The sequence below is a fragment of the Stegostoma tigrinum genome, chromosome 8, assembly GCF_030684315.1.
Source record: "Stegostoma tigrinum isolate sSteTig4 chromosome 8, sSteTig4.hap1, whole genome shotgun sequence".
NCBI lineage: Eukaryota > Metazoa > Chordata > Chondrichthyes > Orectolobiformes > Stegostomatidae > Stegostoma > Stegostoma tigrinum.
In genome coordinates this window covers 64925363-64945592 of record NC_081361.1, presented here as the reverse complement: position 1 = coordinate 64945592, position 20230 = coordinate 64925363, and the positions used below count along the sequence as shown (strand labels likewise).

At 39.7% G+C, this 20230-nt stretch overlaps 1 protein-coding gene across 5 annotated transcripts in view; it reads right to left on the bottom strand.

Moving 5' to 3' along the window:
- Positions 1-20230, bottom strand: part of ipo13b (importin 13b) — a 180111-nt gene that overhangs the window by 3146 nt on the left and 156735 nt on the right. For 4 of the 5 annotated variants that reach the window (XM_048539244.1, XM_048539246.1, XM_048539248.1 and 1 more), the window contains 5 exons: positions 18202-18254; positions 15347-15413; positions 6588-6646; positions 3016-3105; positions 370-551 (listed from right to left, as the gene is read on the bottom strand). In XM_048539244.1, coding sequence (XP_048395201.1) covers positions 370-551; positions 3016-3105; positions 6588-6646; positions 15347-15413; positions 18202-18254 — 451 coding nt within the window. Of the gene's footprint in view, positions 1-369; positions 552-3015; positions 3106-6587; positions 6647-15346; positions 15414-18201; positions 18255-20230 lie in introns of those variants that run through there. The other variant, XR_007248427.2, reaches the window with a different exon arrangement.

Below are 20230 nucleotides of genomic sequence, written 5' to 3'. Positions count from 1 at the left end.
GCAGCAATGGTAGCTATAAAGTGAAGGCACTGGCAGAACTGCCCTGGAATTGGATCCGAGGCCCCATGACACAACAACTGTACTTTTCTCACCTTGGTCACGTGGACGTGGCCTAAAGAAATAAGGTCTGATGCCTGATTTCTGCCATCCAGCCTGCAAAATGGTAGGTGGAAAAGAAAGCATTGTCACCAATTCTCCAACTACATCCCACCCTGATGTCTCAGCTGTAACTTCTCCTTCACAAACCTCCACACTCCTTCTCTAGCACATCTCCCTGCTTGCACATGGAGTTCCATCAATTCTCAAGCTTCAAAACTTGGGTCACAATGGCAAAAAGTTTAGATAGCACTGTATTCTGAACATGTGTACCTTAATATTTGTTGACTAAATGTTTCTTTTTGTACTTGTGTAAGGCGGCTTGATGGAAAATTCTGTTGCTGCATCACTTCTTTTAACCAAATGCTTAAATAGGTAAAACAGTGCTTGTTCAAAGCAAACAGTATATCTGCAAAATGATCCATCAGACTCCTTGGGGCCTGTCCACCAATGGCCTGGGAAACAAAAGAAATGAAGTTAATTTTATCAGTGGAAGCAAAAATCAGAACTTTCATTAAAAAGCATAACAACAGATTAGAGCTCACATTTAATTTGAGATTTATTGTTACAACAGAATACGTAGCATACTAAAAAAGGTACAAATGTGACAACTTACCAAATAATTTTATAGGAAAATGTAAAATTATGCTATGCACTGGGGAGGGAGATAGCAAGTAACATTAGAACTATCAAGGTTGTAGAATTAAAGAGACCTTGTGATCTCATGATTGGTGCTTTACCTACAATTTTTAAAAAATCTCATTTATATAGCATCTTTCATGGCCATTTTTGATACCACAAGGTAGATGCAGTTACTTCTGTAGTGTAGGAAACATGGCTAACGATTTGTGCACAGTGAACTCCCAAAAACAGTGTGCTAATAACCAGATAACCTAATTTTGGGATGCTAATTGAGGAATAGATACTGGCAATAGTTTCGCTGTTTAGTCCCCAACATTTTACTGCAACAGTGTCCTGGGACATCAGTACATCACTCTCTCAGAATTACACTGGAGTATCAGCCTTGATTTTTGAGCTCAAGTCCTGGATTAGCACTTTTTGAGGCTTGAACCTTTGAGTCAGGGGCAACAATGCTACCAATTGAGCCACTTGGTGTTTCCTCCACCCCGAAAGGCAAATACATAATTACAGAAGAGTTATTTACTGATCACACAAATGGTTGCTTGCTACTGGTTGGTTTGGTGAGTTTGTTTTTATTCTTCTTTTCTGTGCCTTCATGTAAAGGTTAAAGGTTAACATATGGATTAAAAGTGTGTGCTTGATTAGCACTGAAATAACAAAGGGCACAGCTTCACAATAAAGGAGGATTCCATTTGCTTTATTCTTAAAGGTTACACTTTTACCAGAACAGTCCAATGCTGATCATACTGCCTGCTGTTTGCTCAAAGTTGTGTGTCTTCCTTAGAAATTCATTTGGAGATGCGGGCATTACTAGTAAGACATTTTTATTGCCTTACCACTGCTTCCCCTTTAGTAAAGGATTGTCAGATCATTTTTCTGAACTATGTGAGTCTAAGTGGTTGAAGTAGTTTCACAAAACTAGAAAATAGGGAAATCCATGATATTGACTCAGCTTGTTGAGGACGTAAAAACATACTCCCACGTATCAACTGCCTTTCTCCATAGACGATCTAGGTCACAAGTTTGAAATGAAATCTTGAGAAGTGGCTAGAATATACCCTATGGAAAGGAAACACTGTAACCATGGTATGTGATGGCACAATGACAGCACTAAGTTCAGATTATTTTGTCCCAGATGGTGCTGAACTTCACAAATGCCGAACTAACAGCATCCATCCGCACTACTGGACAGTATTCCATCATTTGTGAGATTTGTAACCAGAAGACAACAGTAAAATTGGCGAATGAGACATATGATCTGACCTGTTTTGTATACTTCAAAATGGATGACCAGTATTATGAGCACATTCACTGCTTCCTGAAAATAGCAAATGGCATCAGCCTGTTCCAGTGACCATGTCATTTAGGTGAATGGTCCTGCTGAGATTTTGGTTAATGGTGGGAGGCTTGCTGATGGTTATACAACTTAATGTGAAGAGGTGGTGGTTGGACTCGCTATTACTAACAATCACCTGATACAAAGTATCTTTGCCACTTGTCAAATCACAACCCAACCATAGATTTTATTCACAGACTGCCTAATTGTGAGAAATTGTGTATCAAGCTGAACACAATGCAATTGTAAATTGACAGCCCAACTTCTGTCCTGACGATAAGTGGAAAATCATAGTCAAAAGGAGCCAGAGCGCCTTAGACATCAGATTAAAACCTTTCCATAACAATGTAGTGAGATTAAAACGATAGGCTTTTAATGGTCACAATCACCCGCCTCTGTACATGTCTGATGCCACGTATTGGAGAATTGGGCCACAGATAGTACTGATCCATTTTACAAAGACTTCTCCATGTTATGTTGACACAAATTGAAAACTGACAATTCAGTTGTTGGTTTATCCGCTCCGCTCTTAAAAGATGCAGTGACATTTGCCTCAACTACATCCCATGGAAAAACAGTGCGTGCTCATATAACTCACACGTATGGCCCTTGCTCTTAACATTTCTTTGTAATTACAGGGATCATTTTTGGCTGATTATCCATTGTCACCAATATTTCTACTGGGGAAATAATCCCTGTTCTTGTGTCAAAGCTCTTCATGATTGTAAAACTACTTCAGTGCAAATAATGGTAGCATTAAACTCTCCAAATAACTATATTTATATCTCTGGCATCACCATGGTGAACGCAAATGCTGCCAAACTGCTGATAACCAATGATTCATTGCCAAATGATTGTCAGGTCAGATCATTCTGATCCCTACTGAAGCCATTTTAATCAAATGACCACATTGGAGCACACCACTTTTAATGGCTACTTACTTCTAGAGTTGCTTGTAACAGGAGTTTTCCATTTTCATGGACAACTAAGCCAATAGGTTGTACTTCCCGACAACGTGGCAATAGCTCAGTCTAACAGAGGAAACGGGGAAAAAAAAAACAAAGTTCATTGATAACTGTTTTTTTTCCATGACAGGCAGCATTGTGAAATGATGCCATTGCAAAGTGATTGTGAATGTATTTCATGTTATTATGTTGAGAGCCATCGCAAACATAGATGATTCACTACATTCAATGTATTTACACCACATTAGACTATACAGTAAAGATAATGTGTTACAATGGTGAGGTTTAAATGTATTTAATGTGTTTCAATTTAAGACAAAATAAATGAATGCAGTTATGTCAGTCATCTGTCTGACAAACAAGTTTGAGCGCTCTGACTGTTAGGAGTTAATGGAGCCATCATCCCTTAGAAAGCATTTTCACTTAGTAGATTGGAGATAATGGGAACTGCAGATGCTGGAGAATCCGAGATAACAAAGTGTGGAACTGGATGAACACAGCAGGCCAAGCAGCATCAGAGGAGCACAAAAGCTGGCGTTTAGGGCCTAGACCCTTCTGATGAAGGGTCCAGGCCCTAAATGCCAGCTTTTGTGCTCCTAAGATGCTGCTTGGCCTGCTGTGTTCATCCAGCTCCACACTTTGTTATCTTGCACTTAGTAGATTGTCTTTTTGGAGACTAGAATACTTGGATGCAAGTAGGTGCTTACTTCAAAGATAAAGACAGTTCTGCTTTCAAAAACAGCTAATCAGCATTCTATCTGAATACAAAGCCCATTGTGATTCGCAATGCCATGGAGATAGCCTTTGACAGGGTAGAATCTAGAACATGCCCGAGAATTCTCCGACAGAGAACCTGAGAGAGCGAGCAGCAAGAGGCTGACTGTTTCTGTGGTTCACTGCTCAGGCTCAGATGGTGCAAAGAACAAATTTTGAGTGTTAAAGGTAATTTCAGACGAGCTCTAGTCAAACGAGCACCTACACTGGGAACAGCATAACATTTCTAATAGTGGGACTTTTCAGTTGTTCAATAAGTTATGTCGTGTGGTTTAAAGTACAGGTTACATAGAAAAACAGCATTTAGTCAATGGTGCTTTTAGTCTGTTTGTTACCATGAATATCAAAAAAACCTTGTTGTGTAATCAATATTAATAATATTCCTAAGTATGAGCGCTTGTAAGTCAGGTGCCCATGAATTGGTTACCCCCGTATCTGGTTTTAATTTTGATTGCTTTGATAGTTCTGGAGAAAATCAAAATATTTTGAAGCTTGTACTCCATCAATAAGCAAGTAGCTGTAAAATCTTAAACTAGAAATGGGACCTGTTCATTGTGAAGTTGACATATGTGCATTGCTACATTAAGAGTCAACTCTGAATAATATTGTACATTTGATGTCTTAGAATATTTGCTATGTAGATGTAATAATAATAATTTAAGTAGGATATTGATTGAGTGGTTTTGATCTAAGTTGCTAATTAAATAAAAGACAAAGTGGAAATGTTGAATTCATTAAAAAAAGGTTATCAAGCAAATTGCCATAAAAGCAGATTTTAAATAATATAACATGATTACCACAGCCTTATGCTTCAAAGGGATGACCATAAGATAGAGATAGTGGGAACTGCCAATGCTGGAAAATCTGAGATGACAAGGTGTAGAGCTGGATGAACACAGCAGGCCAAGCCGCATTAGAGGAGGATCAAAGGAGGTTTTTCTGAAGAGTCTAGGCCTGAAACGTCAGCTTTCCTGCTCCTCTGATGTGGCTTGGCCTGCTGTGTTCATCCAGTTCTACACCTTGACCATAATATAGATTATTTTTTCTGAATCAAGTAAGTACAGGATCATGATAGTCTATTATTATTGATAAAATGATAACTGTGAAAGGTGAAAAGTCCATGTTTTAATGGCATTTAGTTTTCTTACTGACCTATGATTAAGTTCACACTTTGAATAACCACAATATCTTGTGATCGAGCATGCCAGATATGATAAAGAGACACATTTCTTCCATTCATATATTTAACACAAGCATGCCTTTTCACTAATATTAGCTGGAAAATATATTTTACGTCAATACATCACAATGAGGTTTTCATATTAAAACCGCTTTTGAGTGATTTCCCTGATGTCTGAACACCAAACTGTTCAATCCCTTAGCTTGGGAAAACAAGGTGGAACCCTGAGCAGATGGAAAGAGAAAGGACATAGCCAAGGTTTCCACTTCTGAAACGGTCTATGTAGACATTGGCCCAGATTTTGCTGTAAATACCCCTTACAGTCAAATAGTAGCTAACTATTCAAGCTCACAGCCAAAAAAAAAGCAGTTGAGGTTTGCTAATTAAAGCCTAGTTACTGCAATTAATTAAAAAGTATATGTTTTAGAATGAAGGGGAGGTAAATATTAAAATAAATAATCACTTTAGATACATATGTTCAGAGTATTATTTTGATGTTTGTCTTGCTTTGTCATCACATTTGTGCTAGGAATCACGTAACATTCTTAAGTAACAGTTTATCACACGTTTTCACTTATGGACATGCAGTAGGATGGCTTGTAAGAAAAGCATATACGAATGAAATTAGGTATGATGTATTGACTTGTGGATATAATTGTACTAACATACTGGAACTAAATTCCCTAAATATAATGAAAACAAAATGCTGGAGATAATCAATAGGTTCAGCCACATTTGTGGAAGACGGAACAAAATTGAGAGAGCCAAACTGCCTTGGAAGGTGTTTGCACTTAGTAGACAGTGGCATCAGCCTGTGCACTACGGGTGGCGTGGTGGCTCAGTGGTTAGCACTGCAGCCTCACAGCGCCAGGGACCCAGGTTCGATTCCAGCCTCGGGCAACTGTCTGTGTGGAATTTGCACATTCTCCCCGTGTCTGCGCGGGTTTCCTCTGGGTGCTCCAGTTTCTTCCCACAGTCCAAAGATGTGCAGGCTAAGTGCATCAGCCATGCTAAATTGCCCATAATGTTCAGGGGTAAGTGGGATATAGGGAGATGGGTCTGGGTGGGATGCTGCAAGGGGCAGCGTGGACTTGTTGAGCCGAAGGGCCTATTTCCACACTGTAGGGAATCTCATCTACAGTAGATAGTGTGTTTATAGGCTGAACTCCTCTCAGAGCCCATCTTGACGGTCCAACCACATTTGTGGAAGAAGAAACAAAATTAATATTTCAGCTCAATGATCCTTAATCACAACAAAGTTAGAGAGGTTTTAAATTTGCCCAAAGAGGAATAAGAAAGCACAGGTCTGCGATGGGGCAGATAATGAGAAGATTTTAAATGATGTTAAAAGTTAACGGGCACAGCCAAAGGAAATGGCAGAGACAATTAAAGAAATAAAAGATGTGACCAGAGGTGGTGTGAATGGCAGAAAAATGAACAATTGCCAAACAGAAGCAAAACTCAAGATTAAAACTGACACATGCAAATAAATGAAAACAAAATGGGGTGCAGAGATTACAGTTAAAATTGTTGAATAATGTTCTCAAATATAGACAGACAATAATTAAGAAGTAATAGCACAAAGAATACTTACAAAGAAGGCACACGCTGCTTTCACTGTTGGGGCTTCTGGAAATTTCAAAGATAGGACTCCTTGGATAAAAAACAGATGAATTGTAGGTCAGTTAGCAGCTTCTGAACTGGCACATACACAGACACACAAACAAGCCAAGGGCATAATGAAAGCCAATAAAAGACTCTTCCTTCTATGCAAGGGTGTACATTTACTTAGTGCTTATGCTGTCACAACAGTAATTTTGTATTTCAAATCAGGCGCAAGAATAGCTAAGTCTAGATGTGATGGCTAATGAGCAATGAATAAGGTTTTCTTCATTCTGAACTACTAATTGAATGCTGAAACTCAAAAGGAATGCACCAACGAAATTAGTTATATCCTCCCCACTTATAGATTTGCTCCAGAGTTAGATCCATATAGCTTATTTGTAATTTTAACCTCATGGCCAGTGGAATTGTTAACAAGCAAATTACTGAGTTTTACAACAAGTCCCAAGAAGAGAAGACATTTCTTTTCCTGAAATAAAAATAGGAAATGCAAAAATAAATATTCAGCAGGTCAACCAGCATTTGTGGTGAGAAAGAGAGTTAATGTTTCAGGTTGCTGATCCTGAAACAAACTTTGCTTCTCTCCACAGATGTCAGTATTGCCCCTTAACTTTCAATGGCACTACCATCACTGAATCCCCACCTAGCAACATTTCGTGATTACTATTGACCAGAAATTGAATTGGGCCAGCCATATAAAAGCTGTAGCTGCAAAAACAGATCAAAACAGGTTACTCTATGGTGGGTCACTCAACTCCAGACTGCACATTACCTGTCCAGCATCTTTCAGGTACAAATCAAAAGTATAATCGAAACCTCTCCACCTGGGCGGTGGAGTGCAGCTCCAAGAACACTCAAGAAACTAGGCAACTTCCAGGACATCAGGAATTGCTGGAAAAACTAAACAGGTCTGGCAGCATCCACAGACAGAAAGCACAGTTAATATTTTGAGTCCAGTGACCCTTCTTCAAAACTGATTGCAGCTAGGAAAATGTTGGTATGGACACTGAAGATGGAGGGCAAGGAAGGCGAAGGTGTAAATGATAGGTGAAGATGGAGCCCAGAGAGAGAAAAAACAGTTGGGCATGCAAAACAATGGGTAAAGGTCAGCCTGGGAGAATGAATAGCTGCTCTTGGGAACCATCAGCATGTGACAATGGGTTGTTAGTGGCAGCAACCCATGTGATGACAAGGCCTAGTGAGTGGGGTTGTGGTAATGTTATGGGAGAAGGTGTTCATACCCTAAAATTTTTGAACTCTACATTCAGTCCAGAGAGCTGCTGTTCTTCCAGCTTGTGCTGAGCTTTGCTGGAGCACTCTCTCAGGCTTGCTACACAGATGTCAGCGAAGAAACAGAGTGGTGTGTTGAAGTGACAGGCAACGAGAAGCTCAGGGTCACTTTTCTGGGCAGAATGTGAGTGTTCTGTGAAGCAGTTGCCCAGTCTGCACTGCTTCTGCTCATTATAGAGGGGGACCACAGTGTGAGCTGCAAATACAGTTGACCGGATTGAGTGAAGTGCAGGTAAATCGCTGTTTTACCTTGGTGGTATGTCTGGGGCTCTGGATAGCAAGGAATGACAAAGTAAATAGGCAGGAGTTACACCTTCTGCAATTAGAGGTGGGTCATGGGGGTGTGGGCAGGTGTTTAGAGTAGATGATGAGGAGACCTATGCGGGAGGGAACGGTCCATGCAGAAAACTGACAAGGGTGGGGAAGAGGGGAATGTGTGTCTGGTGGTGTCTGGCACATGAACTGACCTTTTCGTAGCCTCAATCAAACAATTCCGAAGAAGGGTTATTGGACTCGAAATATTGACTGACTTCTCGTCACAGATGCTGTCAGATCCGCTGAGTTTTTCCAGCAAGTTCTACACTTTGTTGCCAATTTGTAGCATCCACAGTCCTTTCGTCCACCAACCAGGACAAAGCAGCCTGCTTAATTGACACCACATCCACCAACATTTACTCCTTCCATCACTGACACTCAGTAGTGACAGTGTCTACCAACTACAGAATGTAGTGCAGTGACTTGCTGGGACCCCACTAACAGCACCTTCCAAACTCGTAATGTCCATCTCCGAGCAGGACAAGGTGGCAGATGCATAAGACAGCATCACCTGCAGGACCTCCTCCAAGGTATATATCACCCTGATCTGGAAATAGTAGGGGGAGGGGCTTAGATTAGTTCACAGGTCGGTGCAACATCGAGGCCTGAAAGGCCTGTTCTGTACTGTATTGTTCTATGTTCTATATGGTGCTCCTTCACTATTACTGGGTCAAAATTCTGGAACTCCCTTCCTAATAGCATGATGGATGTATATACACTCCAAAGCACCGCAAAGTTCAAAGTGGTAGTTACCACCTTCTGTAGGGAAATCAAGAAAGGGCAATAGATGCTGGCTCACCCTAAGCCTACATCCCGTGAATGAGAATTAAAAACAGAACACAAGCAGCAAAAGATGGTCACATAGCTCATTACGACCGTCATTCAACAAAATCACAGCCGATTTTGGCATCAACTCCACTCTACTGTCTGATCCTGATAAAGTTAAAGAATCTGTCTAACTTGCTCTTAAATCTGTTCAGTGATACATCCTCCACAGTTCTTTGAGTTATGAATTCCAAAGATTTGGCAACAAAGAAAAAAAATTTCCTCATCTCAATCTTAAATGGAGGGCAACTTATTAACACAGAAACATAGAAGACAGGAGCAGGAGGCGGCTATTCAGCCTTTCAAGCCTGCTCCACCATTCAACACAATTATGACTGATCATCCAATTCAACAGCATAACGCTGCTTTCTCCCTCTAACCATTGATGCCATTTACCCCAAGTGCAATATCTAACCACCTCTTGAATACATTCAATGTTTTGCATCAAATACTTCCTGCAGTAATAAATTCTACAGGCTCACCACTCTTTGGGTGAAGAAATGTCTCCTCATTTTCCATCCTAAATGGTCTATCTCAAATCCTCAGACTGTGACCCCTGATACTGCATCAGGAAAACCCTGTCTAGTCCTGTTAGAATTTTATCTGGATCTACTCTACATAGCTTTAGATTGTCCACAATGGGGGACCTCTTCTGTTTCTACCCTTTGTAGCTCTTTCATAAACTTCAAATTCTTCAATAAGTTCAACCCTAATTTTTCTCAACTCCAATGAATATACGCCAAATTATTATTTGCTCAAACTAATGCCTTCAATTCAACCTAGTCTGTACAGCCTCCATGCAAGAATATCCTTGCTCAAATAAGGAGACTAAGACTATATATAGTACTTCACATGTCTCATCAAGCCTTAAACACCTGTCACAAGAGTTCCTGACTGTTATTCTCCTTACAATAAAGATCAAGATCCCATTTTCTTATCTAATTATTCGCTGTAACTTTTTGCGTTTGAGGTCTTCCTGGTCCTTCTATACTGCAGCATTCTACAGTCTCTTGATTGACATAATACCCTGTTTTTACACTGCTCCTACAGGAAAAGAGATAACCTCTAATTTTCTCACATTATATTCCATTTACCAATTTTTGTCTTATTCATTTACCCTCCTCACTTGTCTCTCTGCTGTTAGAGAGTGCAGCTACAATATGCCCAATCTCTTCATTCAAGGCATTAAAATTGATTGCAAGTGGTTGGTGCTTCAACACTAGGCTCTGTGGCAGATTGTTTGTTACAATTCTCCAACTTGAGGATGACCCATTTATTCCAACTCTGCTTTCTTTTGTTAGGCAATCTTCAAACCATGCTAAATATATTATCCTCAATATCAGAGGTCTTTCTTATGCAGCAACTTCAATATGGAGCCTTGTCAAATATATTTTGGAAATCCAAGCACTGAGCTCTCAGTTAGTCATCCTGCACATTGGAATTAGAACATAGAACATAGAACAGTACAGCACAGAACAGGCCCTTCAGCCCACAATGTTGTGCCGACCATTGATCATGTATGCACCCTCAAATTTCTGTGACCATATACATGTCCAGCAGTCTCTTAAATGACCCCAATGACCTTGCTTCCACAACTGCTGCTGGCAACGCATTCCATGCTCTCACAACTCTCTGCGTAAAGAACCCGCCTCTGAAATCCCCTCTATACTTTCCACCAACCAGCTTAAAACTATGACCCCTCGTGTTAGCCATTTCTGCCCTGGGAAATAGTCTCTGGCTATCAACTCTATCTATGCCTCTCATTATCTTGTATACCTCAATTAGGTCCCCTCTCCTCCTCCTTTTCTCCAATGAAAAGAGACCGAGCTCAGTCAACCTCTCTTCATAAGATAAGCCCTCCAGTCCAGGCAGCATCCTGGTAAACCTCCTCTGAACCCTCTCCAAAGCATCCACATCTTTCCTATAATAGGGCGACCAGAACTGGACACGGTATTCCAAGTGCGGTCTAACCAAAGTTTTATAGAGCTGCAGCAAGATCTCACGACTCTAAAACTCAATCCCCCTGTTAATGAAAGCCAAAACACCATATGCTTTCTTAACAACCCTGTCCACTTGGGTGGCCATTTTAAGGGATCTATGTATCTGCACACCAAGATCCCTCTGTTCCTCCACACTGCCAAGAATCCTATCCTTAATCCTGTACTCAGCTTTCAAATTCGACCTTCCAAAATGCATCACCTCGCATTTATCCAGGTTGAACTCCATCTGCCACCTCTCAGCCCATCTCTGCATCCTGTCAATGTCCCGCTGCAGCCTACAACAGCCCTCTATACTGTCAACGACACCTCCGGCCTTTGTGTCGTCTGCAAACTTGCTGACCCATCCTTCAATCCCTTCATCCAAGTCATTAATAAACATTACAAACAGTAGAGGCCCAAGGACAGAGCCCCGTGGAACACCACTCACTATTGACTTCCAGGCAGAATATTTTCCTTCTACTACCACTCACTGTCTTCTGTTGGCCAGCCAATTCTGTATCCAAGCAGCTAAGTTCCCCTGTATCCCATTCCTCCTTGCCTTCTGAATGAGCCTACCATGGGGAAACCTTATCAAATGCCTTACTGAAGTCCATTTACACTACATCCACAGCTCGACCCTCATCAACTTTTCTAGACACATCCTCAAAAAACTCGATAAGGTTTGTGAGGCATGACCTACCCCTCACAAAGCCGTGTTGACTGTATTTGATCAAGCCATGCTCTTCCAGATGGTCATAAATCCTATCCCTCAGAATCCTTTCTAACACCTTGCAGACGACAGACGTGAGACTTACTGGTCTGTAATTGCCAGGGATTTCCCTATTTCCTTTCTTGAAGAGAGGAATTACATTTGCCTCTCTCCAGTCCTCAGGTACGACTCCAGTGGAGAGCGAGGATGCAAAGATCTTCGCAAGTGGCGAAGCAATTGCACTTCTCGCTTCCCAAAGCAGCAGAGGACAAATCTGGTCCGGGCCTGGCGACTTGTCAATCTTAATGTTTGACAAAATTTTCAGCACATCAGCTTCCTCTATCTCTATCCATTCCAGCATGCACACCTGCTCTTCAAAGGTTTCATTCACTACAAAGTTCGTTTCTTTCATAAAGACAGAAGCAAAAAACTCATTCTTTTGAGAATATAGTAAACACTAAGATAGCAAGAACTACAGATGCTGGAGTCAGAGATAACAAAGTATTGAAACTAAAATAAGTTACAAAAACACATTTGTGCAGATCTGGAACAGATCACAGAAACTGCACAAGTTATTGTTTAAGCTGGTAAATAAAATCTAAGATTCCAACGCAAATTGTTTTCAAAATGAGACTTTATCCCAGCACTCATCTTTTTACTTATTGGCTGTCGTTCTAACAGTGTTTCAGCATGTCAAGTCATGTAAACAGAAATCGTTACAGTTAAATTGTAGGATTCATAATAACAATGCCCACAAATGCAAAATTGGGCATATCGAATTCAAATAGATTTCCATATCAAGTATATAAAAATACCTTTATTAAATGAGCAATTTATAATTTGTTGCTGATTAAAAATGTATTCTCATAATTAGTGATCAAGCATTATACATTTGAAGAGTTAGTAAGAACTGCTGATGCTGGAGTCAGAGATAAATGTGGAACTGGAGCAACACAGCAGACCAGGCAGCAGCAGAGAAGAAGGAAAGCTGATGTTTCCGGTCGGGTCTCCAAAGACAAATGCTGAGTTAATAAGAAGGCTGTGTTTTCTGACACTGAGGGGCATGTGCCATATGCTCCAGGGAGATGCTTTTGCAAGCTCTAGTGCATGGGATTTATTGAAAAGTGACTGCAAGCGCAACTTCATCACTGGGCCGGCTGCCAATATGAAAATTTCTTCCCTTCTTCTGAGTTGCAGGCAGAATGTCAAATCTCTGTGCATGCGTGGCTCAAGACATGTGCAGTCAACTGGGCTCGACAAAGACAGCTTATTAGAAAGATTCAGCTGGCACCAGAAAGGTGATATGATATTCCTGCAGGCGAGCAGAATAAATGCAGTCTTATGGCAAATGATTTATGGCAATTGTTCTCTACATGAGGAATTCCTCATTTGGTTGAGATGTTTATAAGAAATGTGTGTAGAGGTTGGTCATTTTTCCGGTGGGAAAGAGAAAATGTATACACCCTTTAATGCCTGTTGCAACTGGTCAGGCATGCTGTAGCCAGTTATTAGCATTATTACTGACCCAATATATATTGATAATTGTGTATCATTTTCTAACTGAGAAGGCAGAGTGGAGAAAATACAATAACAATATAGATTTAAAATGGTAAATCTTACAAAGAATGAGAATGGGCAGAAATGACTGAATGTTTCAGTTTTAAGCCTTTATAATTCAAAAAATGAATCATTCTTAATAGAAATAGCTGTTTACTACTTGGTCTAACCAAGTATTTACAGCCTTTCTAAAAATATTACAGCCTTTCTAAAATTTATTTAAAAGATGTGGTCATCATTGATTAAGCCAGCATTTATTGTAGTTACATTGTAAGTCCTCCCCACTACTTAGGCAGTTGCAACATTCCAAGATGATTTGCTTCCAAAGTCCAATGCTGGATGTGCACACTGGTACATATGAGAAGAATCAGGTAGGTAGAAAGCACCCTCCTTCCACTATTTTCCCCAGCCTCCACCTGGGCCTGTTTGATGCTTGAGTTGGAACCTTCATAAATGCTTCTTCTCCAGATTGGCTGGTTTGGACAAATTAGTTATTGAGTCATTAGAGATATTTAATTTTTTTTTCAGGAACGTCTTGAGGATGTCCTGCAAGTGTTATATCTGCAATCCTGGAAAATTCTGCTTTTGGAGTTTGAGGTAGAAATCTCCAGTCTTTTCAGATATGCAGATGATGTTAGTATTGGCAGCTAATTGAGAACCTTTGATCCTGCTGTTAGATTTGCAAGATTTTGAGGCGACAACACTGGTAATACTTTGAGATACCTGCTGTACATCATCCATGTCCAATGTATAAAGGCAGGCAGCACACACTGTCTCGATATAGGTTTGACGCAGAGCTTAAGACCTTTGACATCAAACGCTCTGCCTTAGCCAGTTAAAGGCTGTGCTGGCACAATGGAGACAATGGTGATTTTTATTAATCGATGTCAACCTTTGCTGGAAAAGGGGTTCTCAATGTATGAAAATTGGCTCCTTTATGACCAGGCAGTTTTGACTCAAAAGCAGTATCAATTCACTGTTAGTAAACAGGACTCAATACAACCGTTCCCTCCTCAACAGACATACAGGAACATAATCACTAGCAAATTCCCCTCCAAGTGACTCACCATCCTGACTTGGAAATATAGCGCGATTCCTCCATAATCACTGGATCAAAATCCTGGAATTTCCTACCTAATGGCATTGTGAATTACCTACAGCACATGGACTGCAGTAGTTCAAAGTGGCAGCTCACCGCCACTTTCTGAAGGACAACTAGGGATGGGTAATAAAATGCTGGCCAACCAGCAATGTTCCCATCCCATGAGTAAATAAAAACCGAGTGCCAAATGCCCAGTAGCAGAATATCCTTCCGGCAACATGAAGGACTCTACCATTAAGGGTGGGAATATTCACGGAACCACCTATTTCCTTTCATGGTTGGCCATAAATTGCGATGTAAGGAAAATTACGTCATGTATTATGTAACTCAGCTATTGTAAGGTCTAACTAAATGTCCAGATATGTTTCTAAGATTGATTACTCAGATCAACAATTACTTGAGCCTTCATAAGTTGCCTTCATTCAAATTTTACAGTTTAAGGAACAAGATATATATAACAATTGTAAACCATTCTTGATCTTGTATTTTTTTTTAAAAGCCTCTCTTGCCTTAAAATCACAGGACATGAAATTAGCTTATAGGCACAGATCATGCAGCATTTACACAGACGATGCAATGGGTAATACTAAACAGATATAACAATTTGCAGCCAATCCATGGACATGATCGAAAGACTATAGAATCTCTCTGGAAAACCTCTGCTTGCGGAACAGCACAGAGCTCAAAGGATACAGAAGCAGCAGAGAAAAGCAGGATGTCTGTAATATAGTAATCTAAACAGCTGTTACACATTTGAATTCCATCAAAATTATTAGGCATACCCTCTAAATTTTGCATTTTACTTGACAACTTCCCAATTTATAAAATGTTGCGCACAATTTGGGTCCTATTAAACATGAGGAGCAAATATCACCATACGAAAATTTAAAAAGCCAAAAAAGATTTCAAGACTAGTCATGACAACAAATATGTTTAGTATTTCTATTACTTACCACATTGAAACAAGGCCTTCACATCACAGTTCTCTGCTAAAAACAAATCGGGTTTCCTTTTGAGAGCCTAGGAATTAGATACAAAGTTTTGTTAACAAGTTCATAAATGACTGATTCTAGTTTCCCCATTGAATCATTATGACTGAGACCATCCTTCATCTGTTGTCTTTACGGTCTGATTGGTACCAGAGCGCTAGACTATACCAAATCAGAAAGCCATAAATAATAACATGATGTCTCTTGCTGATACCATAGAGCATTTCTTTAAACAGCCCATAATAGAGACATATTTCTGCATTGGGAGGGAGCAAAATATTTAACACGGGGACATGAGGCAAGAGGAGAGAGAAAAACAAAAAATAAACAGATCAAATATCCATTATTCCTCCAAAATGAAGTGGGACAAAACAGATTGGAATGTTATATAACACATTTTTAAAACCAAATCAGATATTTTAAATATAAATGTAAATATACTACAAATCAAGTTCTCCAAGCTCATTACAGAACACTAAAAAAAAATCGTGGTCAGACAGAAAAATTACTGCGAATGAAATAACACTGTGCTGGAAACTATTAATAATAATCTGTATTGATAGTACATCTTTAACGTAGTAAAATGTCTTAAGGTGCTTCAAAGGAGCACTGTAAAAGCAAAATGAGATTAAGCTTCATGAGAAAATGTTCGCACAAGTTACAAACAAGTTGGTTACAGAGGTAGGCTAGAAGGAATGGTTCTATAGGAGAAGAGAGATATACAGAAGTACAGAAATTAAGGGAGGGAATTTCACAGCTTAGGGCTGGGTAACTGATGGCCCCAGCACCAAGGGCAAAGCATTTAAAAGTAGGGGCAATCAAGGAGCCAGAATTTAAAGGAGTGTGGATATCTCAAAGGGCTACAGGCTGCTGGAGATTACAGAGATTGAATGGGGATGAATAGGATAATGGAAGGATTTGAAAACAATGATAAGCATCATTCAATTGGGAGCCAATGTAGATCTTTAATATCGGGGTGATAAGTGAAAAGAACGTGCAGTATGTTGGACTTGGGCAGAAATCTAGATAATGAAATGTGGAATGACCAAGAATAAAGCTAACAGAGGTGGTGAGTGTCTCAATGGGCTGCGAAAGATAACGGTGGAAGCGATTACAATTTTTTCGTTTAAGAAACATTCAGATAGGTACATAAATGAGATGGTTACGGATGGATATGGACCAAAAGCAGACAAATGGGATTTGTTTAAATTGTGAAAAACGGGGCTGCATGGGCAAGTTGAGCTGAAGGGCCTGTTCTCATGCCACAGACCTCTACAACTCTAACGGTATTAATGAGGATTTCAGCAGAACTACCAAGACAGGAAGGAAGGCAGGTGATGTTGAGGAAGTTTAAAGAGGTGGTTTTTACGAATGACATAACTGTGATCGGAGCTCACCTGAGTCAAATACGGCACCAAGTTTGTGAATGCTCTGGTTCACCCTCAAGAAGCTGCCAGAGAAAAAGATAGCTAGGGAATAGGGTTTGTTGGAGAGCAAAGGCAATGGTTTTGGTTTTCCAATATATAAATGGGAGAAATTCCTGCTCCTTTAGTATTAAAGTTGAACAAGTAGTCTGGAACTTTAGAGACAGTGGTGAGGTTGAAAGAAATGTCAGTGTTAATGTGAAAACTAAATGTGTTTTTTGTTGATGGTATCAAGAAATAGGTGGAAGATCAAGGATAGATCCTGGGCATAGTTTAGCACTGTAATAGTGCAAGAGAAGAGGGGAGAAGCCATTGCATTTAATTGACAGTCAATAGATGTAAAGCTGGAAAAGCACAGCAGGTCATACAGCATTCTGAGGAGCAGGGAAGTGAATGCTTTGGGCTGAAATCCTTCATCAGAATGGGTGGGGGGGGGGGGAGAGAAGAAGAGAGCCCAGAAGTAAATAGAGAGAAGAAGGTGGGATGCAGCTAGGGAGTTATGCAATTGGTCAGTGGGAAGGGTGGAGTGGATAGGTGAGTCAGAAGATGGATAGGTTAGGTCAGGTCAGGGAGACAAGGAGTAAATTGCAATTAATTGCCTGGCTATGTTTGGATGCATAGGGATGAAGCCATGCAAACAGCACCCCAACCATCTCGGTGACTGTGAAATCGGTGGGAGGAGGATGGTGTGGTCAACCACGTTAAAAGTTGAGAACAGGCTGGAGATCAATGAGGTGGGATACTTTATCTCTATACTTAGTCATATAGGCGATAATTTTTAATTATTTTAAGGTTAATGGTTGTTAATTATTGATAGATTAGTTTGATAAGATTTATTTGCAATCTTCATAATCTTTCAGATGTTTAAAAACATCTGAAGGATGCTCAATTAACTCGCAGATGTGGAGTAAAGTCAACCCAACTGGCATCATTGTGCATGCAAATACAAGATTAGTTCAGTTGCACAGAACTGTAAACAACTTCAGTTTAGATTTTTTTTTAACAAATCCTTTCCCCAAAGTCCACTATGAATCCTCCAGCTACTCGGTTTATGCACAAACTCTAAGTGGTGATGAAGTGCTAATAGCACAAACCACTATGTAAACACACCAAACCTTGGCATGAATTTCACAAAGTGACTGACTGCCGACATAATACACCTTTCTCTACAATTGGACAGAAGGCACAGTCTTCCGCCAGTGCAAACCAGTGTCTATAACTACTGCCAGTACCAACTGTTGCATGTCCATAAGACAGCTTCAAGCTCATGGTGACTCAACATTTCCTAGCCTGCAAAGCATTTCTAAAAGCTGGTTTGAAAAAAAAAGTGCTGATTTCAGGTTTAATATAATTAAACAAAAAATAAAGTGAATGAAATAAGAAACAAAAACACACCTGTGCCAGGAGTTGCATAAATGAATCAACAATATCAGGATGATCCCTGGGTCCTAAAATATAATAAGATGTAACTTAAGAAATAATATACAAACAGCAAACCAATAATCTTATTGTTTCATGAACTCTACACGCCAGTTACAGTGAGGGGGTACAATGAACAGCTTAAAGCAGTTAAACAAAAGAGAACGTACAGAAATATGAAACTTCAGAACCTAAAAGAAATAAACGGCAAAGAGAATTGAAACCCAGGTGTAGAGATAACAGATTAAAATGATGTGATCTCTCTTCAAATTTGAGTGCAAGGCAGTATTCAAAAAACTGAAAATTCAGTTCTATTAACCATCCTTTTTATTGTTTCCCCTTCCAAAAAAATACCATTTCCAACACAGAGTTTTTATATCATTTGGGATCTCTGCTCTGACAATTTGCTTTTGAATAGAGTCTACAGTATTGAAATAAAATAAGTTACAAAAACACATTTGTGCAGATCTGGAACAGATCACAGAAAATGCATGAGTTATTGTTTATGCTGGTAAATAAAATCTAAGACTCCAACTGCAAATGGTTTTTAAAATGAGACTACATCCCAGTACTCATCTTTTTACTTGTTGACAGTCATCGTAACAGTGTTTCAGCATGCCGACAGGTAAACAGAAATCTTTACAGTTAAGTTAGAGGATTCATAATAACAATGCTCACAAATGCAAAATTGGGCACATCGAATTCAAGCAGATTCCCATATCAAGTATATAAAAATATGTTTACTAAATTAACAATTTATAATTTGTTGCTGATTAAAAAAGTATTCTCATAATTAGTGATCAAGCTGCATTATACATTTGAAGAGTTAGTAAGAACTGCTGATGCTGGAGTCAGAGATAACAGTGTGGAGCCAGAGGAACACAGCAGGCCAAGCAGCATCAGAGGAGCGGGAAAGTTGACATTTCGGGTTGGGATCCTTCTTAAGAAATTTCTGAAGAAGGATCCCAACCCAAAACATCAACTTTCCCGCTCCTCCGATGCTGTCTGGTCTGCTGTGCTCCTCCAGCTTCATGTTATAAATTTGAAGCTTCTTTACCTAATTATTTAGCTGCAAAATACTGTTTTATGAAGTCATACCACAGCACATGTTTAGGAGCTACAGCAGGTTTTTTTCTTGTTGAAACTATATTACTACGGGTGCAAGAGTGTTACGTTCCATGTCAGATGAAGAATTGAAGCCTTGGGTAAGCACTCACTAACAACTCAGGACAGATCTGGCAGATTAAATAAATGGACACGGACCAAGAAAAGGTACAACACAGAAGTGGCAGTCTAAGAGAAGATACATGTCTGTAGTTTTTAATGGAACAGGATCTCCGAGGAGAAAAATGCATGCTGGTTGGAATGTGGCAGCAGGAAAATGGGGATATGTAACAACAGTCTCAGATTGGGAAATGTGTAACAGAAGGAGCAAGCTTGATGGAAATAGGACATGTGAAGGAAATCAAAAAATTTGCAAATGAATAGAACAGGAGAGAAAAGGAACAATATGACATATTTGGTAAAAATGTCATTAGAAATTGTCAGTGCTACATAAAAATCAAAAACATCCTATTTTAGCTGCCACCAAAAACTCAAATCATGTTCTCAATTCCACTGCTCTTCAATCATGTTAGAAAACTGATCAAACCAATTATAATTTCAGTGCTCTGTGTAGTGTACAAATCAGTCGTGCATTTAATACTGTATTCAACACCAAGACTACATACGCTGTGCAATACAGTCTGTTAATGCCTCCACTTTATTCAGCTTCCTGCATAGTGATTTGATATGAACTAGACAACTTTAGAGGGTAATTGACAGTTATTTTGTGGCAGGAATCCAACTGGTCAGACAGGTAAAGGCTAGTAAACTGGGTAACAACAATCTGATAGCCCCATTATCACTTTACAGATATCATAACATCAATTTGAATTCTGAAGTCGCAATGGTAGGATGTGACGTGTTCTCTGAATCATTAGTCTGCAGTTTTGATTATTGGTTC